The 14,290-nt window shown below is 39.0% G+C and overlaps 1 protein-coding gene across 1 annotated transcript in view; it reads right to left on the bottom strand.

Moving 5' to 3' along the window:
* LOC310898120 (uncharacterized protein) overlaps nt 1–14,290 on the bottom strand; it is a 515,041-nt gene that overhangs the window by 64,524 nt on the left and 436,227 nt on the right. The window contains exon 10 of the mRNA XM_083832600.1: nt 5,370–5,491. Coding sequence (XP_083688726.1) covers nt 5,370–5,491 — 122 coding nt within the window. The remainder of the gene's footprint in view (nt 1–5,369; nt 5,492–14,290) is intronic.

The following is a 14,290-nucleotide window of genomic DNA, read 5'->3' as shown; positions in this document are numbered from 1 at the left end:
TTTCTTCCTCTGTAAAGAAAACTGGCCAAAGTTTCATACAAGTCACAGTCAAAACTGTGTCCAGCATTCATCGTGACATTGGCTGAAATGGCTCAAACCATTGCGATCACTTGATGTATGACTGATTCTGTACTGCAAGGAGGTTGACAGTGTGTGGAAATAAGCATAAGAGCCTAGGTCAATTTTGGAATCTTAAGTACAAATTTCATGACTTTGGTTGCTTTGAAGATAATTATTAGCTTCTTGTAGCTATTGCAAATATTTTCATGTATAGCTACTTTTCCTGATTCCATTGTGAATGAAATCAGGAAATGTCATCTGTTAAAAAGAAGGGTTATTTACTAATGGAACAAATGGCTCATTCTCATTTATGGTACAGATGAGTTAGGTAAGTGAAGTTTCCCATGCTGATCCAAAGCAAAAGTAACTTCTGAATTTTCTGAGATTCACTCTTTCCTAAAAATTCTTCTCACACATTTCAGCTATGAACATTCTTACAAATTCAAAAAAAAAAAAAAAAAAAGAATGATAACTCGGTGGTGAAGTTCAAAAGTGAGTATGTTTAGTACCTACTAAGAGAGGGAGAAAGTAATAGAAGGTCTATGTATCGGACTAGAGCCACAGAAAGGAAAAGAGAATGTCAGCCTGGGAGTGTGTGCTTGTCAGAAGCAAGAATTTTGTAATATGTACACATGACATACAATGCTTACCTAGAGAAGATCCCAGGTTTCCAGTGAAACTTCTCTCAGTTCAAGAAAAGCCCTCAGCTTTTAATGTCAAAACTAATATTATATATGTGACCTTAAATATTCATTGAGTTTGCAGAGATTTCATCTTCCTTTGCATTTATCAAGAATTATTCATAATATGGCAGTTTCTGTCACAATTCAGACACATTAGCCCAAACACGTAGGCAAAAAAAAAAAATTAACTAAAAGATAAAATGACAGCTAGAGTGATGGAATGGGGATAAGTGATAGTTTTAAAGAAACTGACTGTACATCTATAATTTTCACTTTTAACACCTTATCTTTAAGCCATACTTCATTTAATATGTCGCCACAGCTCAATGTGATGTGCATAATTTATTGAATGCTGACATTTTTGTAAGATTTATTTTGTTGTTTTGCAACTCAAGTACAATCTTGCAACTCTAAGGCTTACATGTGAAATAATAATAATAAAAAAAAAAACTTGGTGTTTACTGGAGCAGTGATCAAAACATGAACGTTATATGCCACATCTAGTTCAAAGCATAAATATGAATGTCCAATTTACCTAAAATCAAATCACTCATCCAGAAGGCACAACATCAAGGAGTTGTGATTAGATCTGACAAGCTAGCACAAGGCATTTGAAAGGACAGTCAGCAAAGCAATGAAAACTTGCTTTGCCTACTGCATTACTCTGTGCTTCCTGGTCAATATTTCTACCTTATTTTTTGAGGTGGTAGAGGTAGACAAAAGTATATTACAAATATCTAGGTGGAAACTTGTACTGTTAAAGTTGACTATTTAATTCATATTCATCATCCGTATTACATCTAGGTGGAGAAAGTTGTGTGCTTCATTATTTTCAGAATGCAGTTCCCCTATGTCTCTTCAAAACCATAGACTAGAAATGTTTTTATATCAATAAAGTGATTAAGAATTAATTCAAAAGGGTGAGCCTTGTGGCTATTATAGCACACTTATTAAATTAAATGATGAAATAGAAGAGACAACATTGTAAACCCCCCAAAAAAGATTTGAAAATTATTTCTAATGTCAGGTGTACAATTCAAACCAAAGATCTAGACAGATAAACTTACTTTTCTAGGACTGTTATTGATAATGACAGACTACATTTACAGACTGTAGTCCTTTCATCTGAGGACTTTTTTTTTATCATTTTAATACAAAAAACATAAATAAAATTGATATTAGATAACTAGTTTGAAAAAAAAATCACAGATATTAGATAATCAGTTGGAAAGATTTTTGTGCAAAGGTGCAGGACACATTTTAAACAGAAGTTTGATGACAATCAGTTAGTGGTACTGGTTACCTTAATCTTGTATATCTAATTTCAGATATCTTAACAGGTCCTGCATTTCAAAATGATCCTAAGTATCCTCCCCCTTTCATTATTAAGGTTCATTAAAGTCTGGCAGCCAAAACTGAGTTAGTCAAATCATTCTGTTTAGCTTTGACATTTCAGCCTAAATAACAAGTAATAAGCATTCAGCAATGATAGATACACCACGAGTTACAGATCTTTTACATTCATATAAAATTCCATAAATAAAGAAAATTAACTCTGGTTCATGTGGACATTAACTAAAAAAAAAAAAAAAAAAAAAAAAGGAAACCTCAGTTACTAGCTTTACCCTCTACACAAATGACAGAATAAGGTATGTGTTTGTAACACAAAATAGTACAGTAAAAGCCATAACCATTCTGTCAAACTGTCCAGATCCCAAAGGACACATGAGGAGAATGGAGAAGCAACAAGATGAGAAGCACCAAGTCAGTTTCAGAGAACAAATTAAAAAATTAAAACTAATATTCTTTATTTTGTCTTCTCTTCTTTTTAACCACAGGTCATGCTTTACTAGAGACTGAATATGCCATTAACCATAATACTGCATAATAAAATGTGAATCCAATAATTTGAACAGCTTCAGCTGAACATTTCACATTCTGTATATTAAATATCAATGTCTCAATACTAATTAGAAAAGAGTATTAGAAAAAATAATGTTTTCTGTAGGAGACAATGAACATCTCAGCAACATCATGTTCTACTCCAATTCACTAATGTGGTATAATTAACTAAATCCATATCATTCCTCAGAATGGACATTAACAATGGTCTGCTGAACTATAGCTATTAATCTTAGATCATAGGCCGTGAAGAAATGACCTGAAGAGGTACTTTCATTAACAACTTTTTACAAGTAATAGTTAAGATAGTGTATGCTAAGCAGGAGATAACGCTAATGAATCTCCTGTGGTCTGAATATTGATTTGTAATTTATACAAGGGAAAGATACTAGAAACTTAAGGGGGAAGCATTCAAACATTCAAGTCAGAGGTTATAATATTTTTATACATCCTTCAGCACTTCATTTTTCTTTTGCAATATACGTTTCTTATATAAGTCTTCAGATATACTCTACAGAAGATAATAATCTTCAACATGTTATGATATGATATGGCATCAAGTTGTACAGATTTGTAAATACTGTGTTGACTTGCTTCTTTTCAATTACTACAAATACTTGTGAGGTCCTAAATCTGAACATTTGACCACATGCTTTCAATGCTTTTATAGTTCTGTAGGTCTAATCTGAAACATTTCGAGCCAGTTCTTTCACAACAGCATCTGTGAAAATCAGTCTCAGGCTGCACATTCAGCAGTGGGTATCTAAGGTCAGTGACTGCTCTTTAAATCTTGTGCCTTTGCAAATAAACTTGTATTAAATATGTTTTCAGATTTGTTGCAAGGCAAAGTAATAATGAAATAATGTAATAAAGTAAATAAAGTAAATGAAATAAAGTAAATGAAATAGACACTGCAGGTTTCTGTGGGAGAATTCCCCTGGTCTCTTGAAAGGACTGCACTCTAAATCTTCTTAATGTATGTTACCACAAAAGATACACCAACCTCCAAATCCCTGCAACACACTGTCCACAGAACAGTCTACAGTTCCACAGAACAATTCTGGAAAAGGGAAGATGCCTTTGAGCATTGGTAGGAGCAGAGAAAAATGTACTTTTCCTCAACAACAACAAAAAAACAGAAGACACCGGTAACTTGAGTGAGCTACTCAAGGGACTCTGTGCAGAGCTTTTGCTATAGTATACTGAGTAAAGTTTTCAGCTTAAAGTGCGAGTACTGCATTGCACTGACATGCTGCCACAAAGCTGCTACAGTGTGGAGTAGCTGGGAACCACATGGACAGGTTCTGCCAGCTTTATTTCTGTTACTTAGTGCCAGGCTGTTTCATTGCTCAATGAAACCAAAGGGATTGTATGCATTAGAAAGTTTTACTCAGTGGCAAAAACATTTTTCAGTTTTTCCAAGAAGAACTGAAAGCCGGAATAGTGAAGTTTTCTAAAAATCTTTAAATTATCCCATAAAGCCCTTGTGTTTTGACAGATGCTTTAATATGTGCCATTTGATATTTCACATTTTTCTAATGCCATCAGTGTAATGTTGTAAAAAGTATATGTGAATCATCTGATGGGACTAACGTAGTGAGCAGAGGAAGTAAATCCAACTGTCTCTGGGGACCTAGGCTTGTTGTAGCATAAACCAGTTCATGTTGAACTTGAAACTAATGTTATTCCCCATTGTTCTGCCACACCACTTAGGGGCCTTCTATAATGTTTATGCAACTGAACAAAGGCATCATTAGAATAAAATCTGTGAGCATTTTAAAGGACAATTCTAAGATGATAAATGAAAATTTCCCTGTGGCAAAAAAGTAGTGACAGAGTAAGTATCATCATGGGCCTTAAGTGTCTGAACAAGGTAATGAAATGAAAGATTTATGCTCCTCACATTTGTAATATTGTTCAGAAGCTTATGGGTTTTTGCTACACTTAAATATCAGGCAATGTCACATATTTAAACACAGTCAACCCGACAAATTCCAAGAGCATTAAAACATGATCATCTTAAAATCTCCTAGTTCTATTTTCAGTAAGAGCTCTAAGTCCCTAATACTGCTGGGAGCACAACCACTTTGACCCAGGTGTCTAACTTTTTGTCCAACAGCCTACATTTGAGCTTTCTGTCCTATGTTCATGGTTCCATTTGGGAGCTGATATTTTTGACACTTTTGCTGTGTTGAAGATAGGCGAGTTCCAATAGGGACACAAAAGTATAGACACAATAATGGATGGCACCTCTGTACAGGAAAACAGGGCTGGAATGTAATGCACGCTTTCCCGGTGCACAGAATAATAGGAGGAAATCAGACTTGCCAAAGAAAAGGGTCAGATGCAGAAAATGAGTTTGACTGTTTTGGCTGTGTTAGAGAGAATAAATAACTTTGAGCAGCCAGAAAATTATCAAAGGGCAGCCTGAATATCCAGAGCTTGTTCTAAGCCAGTGCTCTCCTATGAGCAGCAGCAGGAAGCTGCCACCATTATGTCCAGGCAGACAGGAACAGACTGTGGTATTTTGTTGCCTGCAATGTGTTACTTTGCCAGTACAGAGTCCTGTTTTACACCAAACTCCTACAGTGTACTTGGTATACTGATATAGCTTCCCAGCAGATTTATTAGGTCAGTTCTTTCTAATAGTATATCTGAAGAAGGAGATACTTTCTGACTTGGAGGAACAGCTGAAAAAGATAAGAGAAGATGATCTGACAGTACCTGCTTCCTCAAAAATGGTGACCAACAGTAGACGAACTTGCACTCCATTTCTACGTTTGATCCTGTGGTTGTGCTTGGCTTACGTTCTCCAAGTGAATTGGTTTGAATCCATTTCCTCCACTCTACTTGGAAGAACAGAAGTCAAATATCAAAACATTCTCCTGCACAGCTGTTCTCCTACCTGTGAAGTCAGATGACCCACTCCAGACTTAAACTAGAGAGCACCAAATGTTAAGCGAAGTGGATGAAGTGAGTCTAGACCCAAGCATAATCTCATGCCCTGAGTTTACACATCAGGGTAGATTCTGCTTCTGTTTTTCTGACAAAGTCTGCGGGGAACGTTTAGGCAGACGTGAAGAGCTGCAGCAGCAATTTCAGGAAGAGCTCATTTGAACTGTATTTTGCTGCTAAATCCATAATTGAAGAACAGAAGAAATATGCTCGGGCTGAAAAATAGTTGGCAGGTAGTGTAAAGTGGTGAGCTCAGTATGCACTTGCAAGGATCCAAAACACTCCATCTACTCTGTAAACAGGCAGCAAATGTACAGTGTCATTGATGAACAGCCAAAATATAAATCACCACTCAGATGTATGTGCCTATTGATTAAATTTATGAGATTCACTTCATGGAAGAAGCTGACTGTTTGCCAGGTTTGCAATGTACTTATTACACCTCCTGGACTGGAAATATCATCATTAAAAGATATACATACACATATAAATATAGTTAAAGTTGATCATGTAAGAAGGGATATCATATTTTACCACACTTACACCATATCTTGGAGAAACTTTAGATCTTGACACTTACACTTGAGAATTGTATGCTATATAAGACCTTTTCTGAGATTACACGCATTTTCTTGCTGAAATGTATGAAAAACCTCTTATGCTGCCATTAAGCACACACCTTTTCAACAACTCTTTTACTTCTCTAGCAAGCATCCAACATTCATAAGGTGCTGCAAGCATCCTTGTCATGAAACAAAACTTTGAGGTCACAAGCACTCAGCAAAAGTTTCTTTATGTGCCTTTGGACAATTCTGATCTTGTGAGATGTTTTAACAATATGGCAACACTTGGGAGAGGGATACTGCAGCCTGCCATGTGAAAAGTGGTATCTGGAATAAATTTACAGCAATTCCAACATCAGCTGCATCAGCAGCAATTCTGGTACATAATTCAGATCTGTGGTTGCATTTCTTTTCCATACACACAAGGTAAGTCCCAGAGAACTTTACAGCATTACCAAAAATGTCACTGCCTTGCATCAGCCTAAGTAGTCAACTCAATGTGGTTTGTGTGTGTGCATGATGATTATATCTTACATTTTCCGTTTAAGTTATTGAAGCCATGATTACTGGGGAAAAAAAGTGCTTTGGATTATTCCACTCCAGAATGTGAAAACCATGTGAAAACCATGATTGATGACATGGCTCCAAGGAATAAGCCTCAATGACATCTGCAGCACAGCTATGATGTTACTAAACCACAACCTGTGAATTGAGAAAGAAGACCTTAAAAATGACTGCTGACAAACACAATGAAAGAGATTTATGGATTGCCTACTTCAAGGGTGCCCATCCCTTGTGGAGTGAATGGCTTGTCTCATTCATTATGTTACCGTGATTACTGTGACATGAAAATGGTATTCTGCTGCTTTTTTTTTTTCTTCCCTTTTTCTTTCTTTTTAGGTCTATACTGAGTGAATATCAGGTACTCCCTTCCAGGGAAAATCATAAATATGAATCACATAGACACAGAACATTCAGAGGCTTAAGCCTTTCATTCCCTTAATGTTTCAGGAAAACAGGATGTCTTTAGATCCCAACAAAAGGGATATCAGCTTATCAACAGCAGATTTTAGCAAGCCTATTATATGGCTATAAAGTCAAAGCCACTTTTAAATCCAATTATCTGCATTCTTACTGCCTTTATTCCTGCCAAGTTTTATACTAAATCATCGAGGGCTGATAACTCTAGTGTTAAATATCCTCAAACACTTCTCTTTGCACAGTGGCCAAGGTCTTCTCTCAAGTGTGTTGTTATAAAATACAGTCAGGAATAGACTACAAGACCCTGGACTACATACAGACAAGGACAGAAGGGTAGTGCCTGTGCCACACAGGAAAAAGTAAATATATTAAGGATAGAAAAGGCACAGTGGGTCAAATATTTTAAAAGGAAGAAGTCCAGTTCACAGTCAAGGGTTATTCTCAGAACTACACAGGCCATGTAACTGAGAAACCAGCACTGGCAGAACATCTTGCAGTCACCCCCAGCACCGACACTGTGACCTCCTGTTTGAATCTGGTGGATAGCCATAGAGCTGTGAAAGCTAAAACTCAAAATAGATAAGTTTCTTACACAAGTCAAGGCTTCTCCAGTAATATCTCACTATCCAGTGAAGATGACAGGGAAACAATTGCTGAACCTGAACATCTTGCAATTCCTAAGGGATCTTCAATTGACACCGAAAGGAAAAGGACCTTGCACACCTCTGAAGACCTTTTCTGTCTGTGTTCTTGGGCCAAGACAGAGGTGTATGGAGGGAATCATAATGGAAAAGTGCTGTGTTCCTAATTTATGTGAAGCCAGCAACCTTCAATACTACTGAAACACTAGGGATTTCAAGTGGCCAACTGACACATTGTAAGTCTCAGTTAATGAGTGATCCTGTCAAGTCAGCCTGGCTCTCTGTCTACCTGGGGATTTTTCACTGCCACTCATTTGTGTAGCAGTGTTTACCTGCAGTGCTCTGTATACTGTATATAATATAAGTAATGCATATGTACATATGCATATGTATATAACATACATACAGCTCTGAATAAAGGGATGTGGGGCTGCTGGTTGGCAGTAGGCTCAGCATGAGCCAGCAGTGTGCCCTGGTAGCCAAGAGTGCAAACCGCATTTTAGGATGTGTTAGACACAGCATAGCCAGCCAGTGAAGAGAAGTGATTTTCCCACTGTTTTTAGCATTGGCACAGCTTAACCTGGAATATTGTGCACAATTCTGGGCTCCACAATATAAAAAGGATGTTAAGGTACTTGAAAGTGTCCAGAGGAGGGTAACAAAGCTGTCAAAAAGGCTGGGAGGCCTGTCCTGTGAGGGAGGGCTGAGGACACTGGGTTGTCCAGTCTGGACAGAAGGAGGCCGAGGGGTGGCCTCACTGCTCCCTGCAGCTCCCTGAGGGGAGGCGCAGAGGAAGGTGCTGGGCTCTGCTCCCTGGTCACCGATGGCAGGATGTGTGGGATCGGCACAGAGCAGAGCCAGGGGAGGTTCAGACTGGGCTTTAGGAAACATTTCTTTACCATGAGGGTGGTCAAACACTGCAACAGGCTTCATAGAGAGGTGGCTGATGCCCCATGTCGGCGTACAAGAGACATTTGGACAATAACATTCTCAGTAACAAGCTTTAACTTTTGGTTAGCCCTGTAGCAGTCAGGCATTTGGACATGCTGATCTTTGAAGGTCCCTTCCTACTGACCTACTCTGGTCTAGTCTAGTCTTTCTATATAACATACATATGTATACAACATCCATAACTGTACAACCTATGTGTTATATGGCTGAAGTGGTTGTTTGCCTTAGCAGAGTCAATATGCGTGGCCAGAATACAAGAAGGAAATACCTTCATATGCATATTTAAGCTAAAGAAGCTTATTCAGTTTTCATTTGCAAACATTGGTATCCTTCCTCTGGATTCTCTCTTTAGTTCCTGATGTTTGTTTTCCCAACTTCTTCTGTCTAAAGATCATTTAGAGAGCATTTGTGAGTCAGACAACAGTCTACTTAGTTGCTAGTCATCAAAGAGATAGCAAAGGGTTACAGAGAAGGTTCAAATATGTATCTGAACTGGTTGTAGAAAAAGAAATCTCAAGCTGCAAGTCAGTCATAACGGAATGAAATAATTGAATTTCAACCTACCTCCCAGTGAGAGAGCTTGTATATGTAAAATGTGACAAAATCATAAAAAATAAACTGCAAGCAACTGGAAGATGATGGTCTGCACGGTGGAAAGATGAGGAAATTAATATGTCTGGTGTACCCTGTGAAAAGATGGGTCCCGCCTTGGTCTTTATTTTCAGAGCCTTCTTGTTGATGTAGACTGATTTTGGTTCATAGACTTTTCAGACTTTTCTTTTAGTGCCAGAGCCAATTAAGTGTGACTGTCTGTACTTAAAGTGATGAATGGGCAATACTGATATTTTATGTTACTCAGAAGTCTGTGATTTTATTCATTTTGTGGGCCAGTATGGAGTTGTTCCAACTGTATTTTCACAATAAATGCATATTGTCTTCATCAGCATCTACACAGCAGCCATTGTAGTGTAGTTTCATAAACATTCAGTGAAAAAATAAATAAATAAATAGAGAAAATGCTAACTAAATTTACCCCACAAACTGATCACTCAGATATAAAGCAAAAGTAAATGAGTAATTGATCAGCCTGAAAAACAGGTTCACTGCTTAGCATACTGTTATATCAGCATATGCCTACTGCAGAAGTCAAAAGCTACTATGCACTTCCCTTCCTGCCCAATGTCTCCAGTGTGTTTAGCAGTGCCAGCAGAAAATAACACCACTCCTGCATTGCTCATCTCCACCCATCATTGGAAGCTTGCGAGGTCCACAGCTCTATGGGTAGAAAGCCGAGCCCATCTTAATCCCTTACATATAAATTCATATGAGTTGGTACTAACCCTGTTGGTAGACTTTTTAAACTGATGCTGCAGATTCTTCTGGGGGCTGACCAGGCTGTGACCATACCCTGTGCTCCCAGAGCAGTGCCCTCCAGCAGAGGGGAGGTAACAAGCAGAGAGAGGGGAAAGAGGAGATAACGACTTCAGCAGACACCCCACTTTGCATAGGAAAATTCTGCCCACAGAGAGTGCCCACTATCCCAACACTGCCACCAGTATTTGCATCTATATATTCCCCTATTTTCCTAAATATATATATATATATATATATATACAATTTATTCCTAAAACAATACAGGCATGCTATTTACTTTCAGATGACAACTGATTGACATACACAGAATCTTTTAAATTTAAAAGACCGTGAGCCTACAATAAGTTAGGATTTATCATATCAAGCATCTGAAAGAGCTGTTGTGATCACCTAAAGTCTTTATTTACTGAAACAGAATTCATGTCCATTTTGAAAGTCATCCTAATGTACACAAAACTGAAGCCATCACATCCAGGGAAGCAATAATAGTGGTAATAGTAGCAGAAATAGTAACAGCAACAACTATAGCTATAATTGTAATTGTAGTTAGTCATAGTCAGACTAATAACCTGTTACAAAATAAAAAGTTAGGCCAGATATATATAATGTGGGTTTGGAGCTTTTTGGCTTTTTTATTTTGCATTTTGTTTGCAACTGTCTATATAATTTCTATTCTGATCTTAACAGCAAAAAAAGGCATCAGATTCTTGAAGCATATTTTACTGCTGAGATCACCCAGAGCTCCTAAAATAAAAGTTTTAAATTGCTGTTGTTCTCATACTGCTTTCCATATAAGTTCCCAATAGTAAGGTAGTAACTTTCTCCTCTTCACCAGCCAGCATTAGCTGATTCACAGACAGAAGCAGAGAGCATTTTTCAGTGGGATAATTACATAATCCTGTTCATTTGTATCCATTTTCATTAACAGAATACAAAAGAGCTCAGCGGAAAACTGGGTCTCCTGAGCTACCATTCAGTCTTCTGGCAGATCATACTCCCCATCTGAAAGCTAAATTATTTTAATTTTAGACAAGGCACTAAAGAAGGGGGAAAATTAGAATGGTTTCAAATACCTGATTTTAATAAATTTATTTTTTAATAAAGTTAAAGAGAACTTTGAAGTTGTAGTCAATTGAGCCTACTAAGACCTATCATTCATTAGCCACAGATTTACTTGAGGTCCTGGCAGAGCTGTAGACCCCTCATCTGGCTAATCAAGCCCAGCATAGTTAATCCTAGTTACGTGGTCTGGGAGTGGACTCCATTCATGAATCTATCATCTATTTTAAAGCCACTACATCACAGGAACACACAGGCTAGGAAGGACCTCATGAGGTCTCTATTCCAGCCCTTTGCTCAAACCATGGTCAGCTCTGGGGTCAGAGCTGGGTGCTCTTTGGGTCATGAAGTCCTCCAAGGATGGAGATGGAACAATCTCCCCTAACAGCCTTTTCCACTTCATAGCAGTCCTCAGGGTGAAAAAGCTTTTCTTTACATCCATCCAAACCTCTCCTGTTTCAACTTATGCTCATTATCCTTTGTACTCCCATCATGCATCACTGAGAAGAACCTGGCTTCTTCTCCTTCATAATCTCCTCAAAGGGACAAGGCTGCCAGTAGTCCCCCCACCAAAGCCTTCCCTTCCTGAGGGTGATCAAGACCAGCTTCCCTGCCTCTCCTCACAGACCAAGCACTCCAGCCCCAGCCACCTTGGTGCCCCTTTGCTGAACCCTTTTACTGAGGGATGCAAAACCACACGCAGCACTCCAGATCATAGAATGGCTCGGGAATTCAAAGATGACCCAGTTCTAACCCCCCTGCCATAGGCAGGGACACCACCCACTAGATCAGGTTGCTCAGGCCCTCATCTAACCTGGCCTTGAACAACTCCAGGGATAGGACATCCACAGCTTTTCTGGGCAACCTGTTCTAGTGCCTCACCACCCTCTGAGTGAAGAATTTCCTCCTAATCTCTAACCTAAATCTCCCCTCTTTTAGTTTAAAAGCATCCCCCCTTGTGTTGTCATTATCTGACTGAGCAAAGAGTTGTTCTCCATCTTTTTTATAAGTCCTTTTTATGTACTGAAAGGCTGCAGTGAGGTCACCCTGGAGCTTTCTCTACTGTAGTCTGAACAGCCGCAGCTCTCTCAGCCTTTCTTCGTAGGAGAGGTGCTCCAACCCTCTGATCAACTTCGTGGCCCTCACCTCCCTTGCCCTGCTGGGTGCACTCCTGCTAATATCAGCATGCAGCTGGCCATCTTTGCCCCAGGGAGGTACTCCTTTTGCAGGCCACGAGGGCTCTTCCCAGCGCACCATGCAGACCAGAGTCCAAACCAGCCTGCTCAGCTGTTCTGAAGGGCAAAGCACACTGTGAGCTAGTTTTGTTTGCCAAGGAAGATGCTAAGATGAAGAAGAAATTAGCCAAAATAGATCTCCACGCTGTGGTACCTAGATGATTTCTAGTAGCTGCAATAGTTTGCGTAGAGTTAATTGGACAGTATAGCATGAGATAATTGGAAGTGTGGCCATCTCCCTTTATGAGGAAAAAGAACTAGGTGTGACCATTTTAGCTGGAGTTGTGACAGTCTTTAGCCACTAAACACCAGGATTAAAACAGCTACTAGAGATCTTTGAGTTAAAAATATAGACTCCAGAATAAAACTTAGCCATCTACTTGGGTTCTTGAACATCCATGCTTTAAGCAACAGCCTCCTTGAACTGTCTCAGAGCATTAGTGCCTTAGGGGCACTCTCCCATTCAAAGCATAGTACCCAGCACAATGTACATCCTAGACAGAGACAGATGTAAATGTTGGCTTCTTCTTGATACTATAACTGAGAGTTAAAAGCTTCCAATGGTAGTTACTGCCTTTCTGTCCTCAGTAAAAATTTCATTTGTCCTGAATTATAAATGTCTTTTTTTTTCCTCTCAAAAATATATGCAAAATCCTATAAAGATTATAAAGTAAAAGCTGTACATGTGTCAGGCTGAAATGTAAAATGAGAAGCCAGGCACTCAATTTTTCTAAGACTCCTTTAAGAAAGTAAGTATTACAATGCTGAAAAAATGGTTCCATATAAAGCCAGCTTTATCGGGGGAAGGAGGCAGCATGGGAGAAAGGAGAATATATGATCCAGAGCTGTGAAACAGTTGGATGGAACAGAAAGATTATCTTGCCAGTAAATATGCAGAGCAGATTCTCAAATACCTTTCTGATATGCCTTGCATTTTATTTGAAAGAATATATGAGAGGCACTGCCTGTGTCATTATCTTGCAGGCATACTGGTGGGTATGGTACATTAATGTTAAGTCATTTAATCTATGTTCGCTTGGAGACAGGGCAATTTCGAATTTAGCACTGTAAAATCAGTCAGGTCTCATGGAGCTCCTCTAAGCTGTTCACGGATCTGAAGACCTGTCAGCCTGGGTCAGAGAAGTCAGTTTGGGCTGATATCCTGCTTTCACTGTGTCTATTAACAGATATTTAGGGGAATGATTATATCAGAGACAGAGATTCCTTCCTGGAAATACTCTCCAACATTCTTATAGCTGTTCTGGATGGATGGTGCCTCCAGACCATCGTGCTTAACTGTTACAGAGTTATACTCCTAAGCGTAGTTAAAACCTGTAATCCCAGGATGGATTTTAACACTTACTTTCTCTTGTGCTTCTCTGCCTTGTCCAGTTCTTTTCAGCATTCTAAATTGTTGTTTGTTTCTGTTTTTGTTTGTTTGTTTTCTTACATAATGAATAAGAGTATACAACTGAAAAAATAACATATGTTTAAATGTGCCCTCATAGGGGGTAAACCTAGAGCAGTAAAATGCTGCATCAGTGAATCAACTCCCAACTTGGGGAGTATGGTGGAGTCCTGTCTCCCACATTCCATACCCCTAAGCAAGGGGCAGTCACTGTATCTGTACATCCTGGTAATAGGAGCAGAGGAGATGCTGCTGAGCCCCCTGAACTGAACACTAAGGATCTAGATGTGCATCCTGCCTGATGCAGGACCAGACAGAAGGGCACTGAGAAAACTACCAAGGTACAGGTATTGCAGCAGAGATGCAGTTGACAGGGTGGAAAGGTGTACATGGATATTGTATTGTGAAGGCCGCGATGGCCAATCTTCTCAGGCTCTACATAGATCAGTACCAACCATCCTATGTCAGTAAACAAAGA

Source organism: Anser anser (assembly GCF_964211835.1).
Source record: "Anser anser genome assembly, chromosome: 3".
NCBI lineage: Eukaryota > Metazoa > Chordata > Aves > Anseriformes > Anatidae > Anser > Anser anser.
This window is presented reverse-complemented; position numbering and strand designations above follow the sequence as displayed.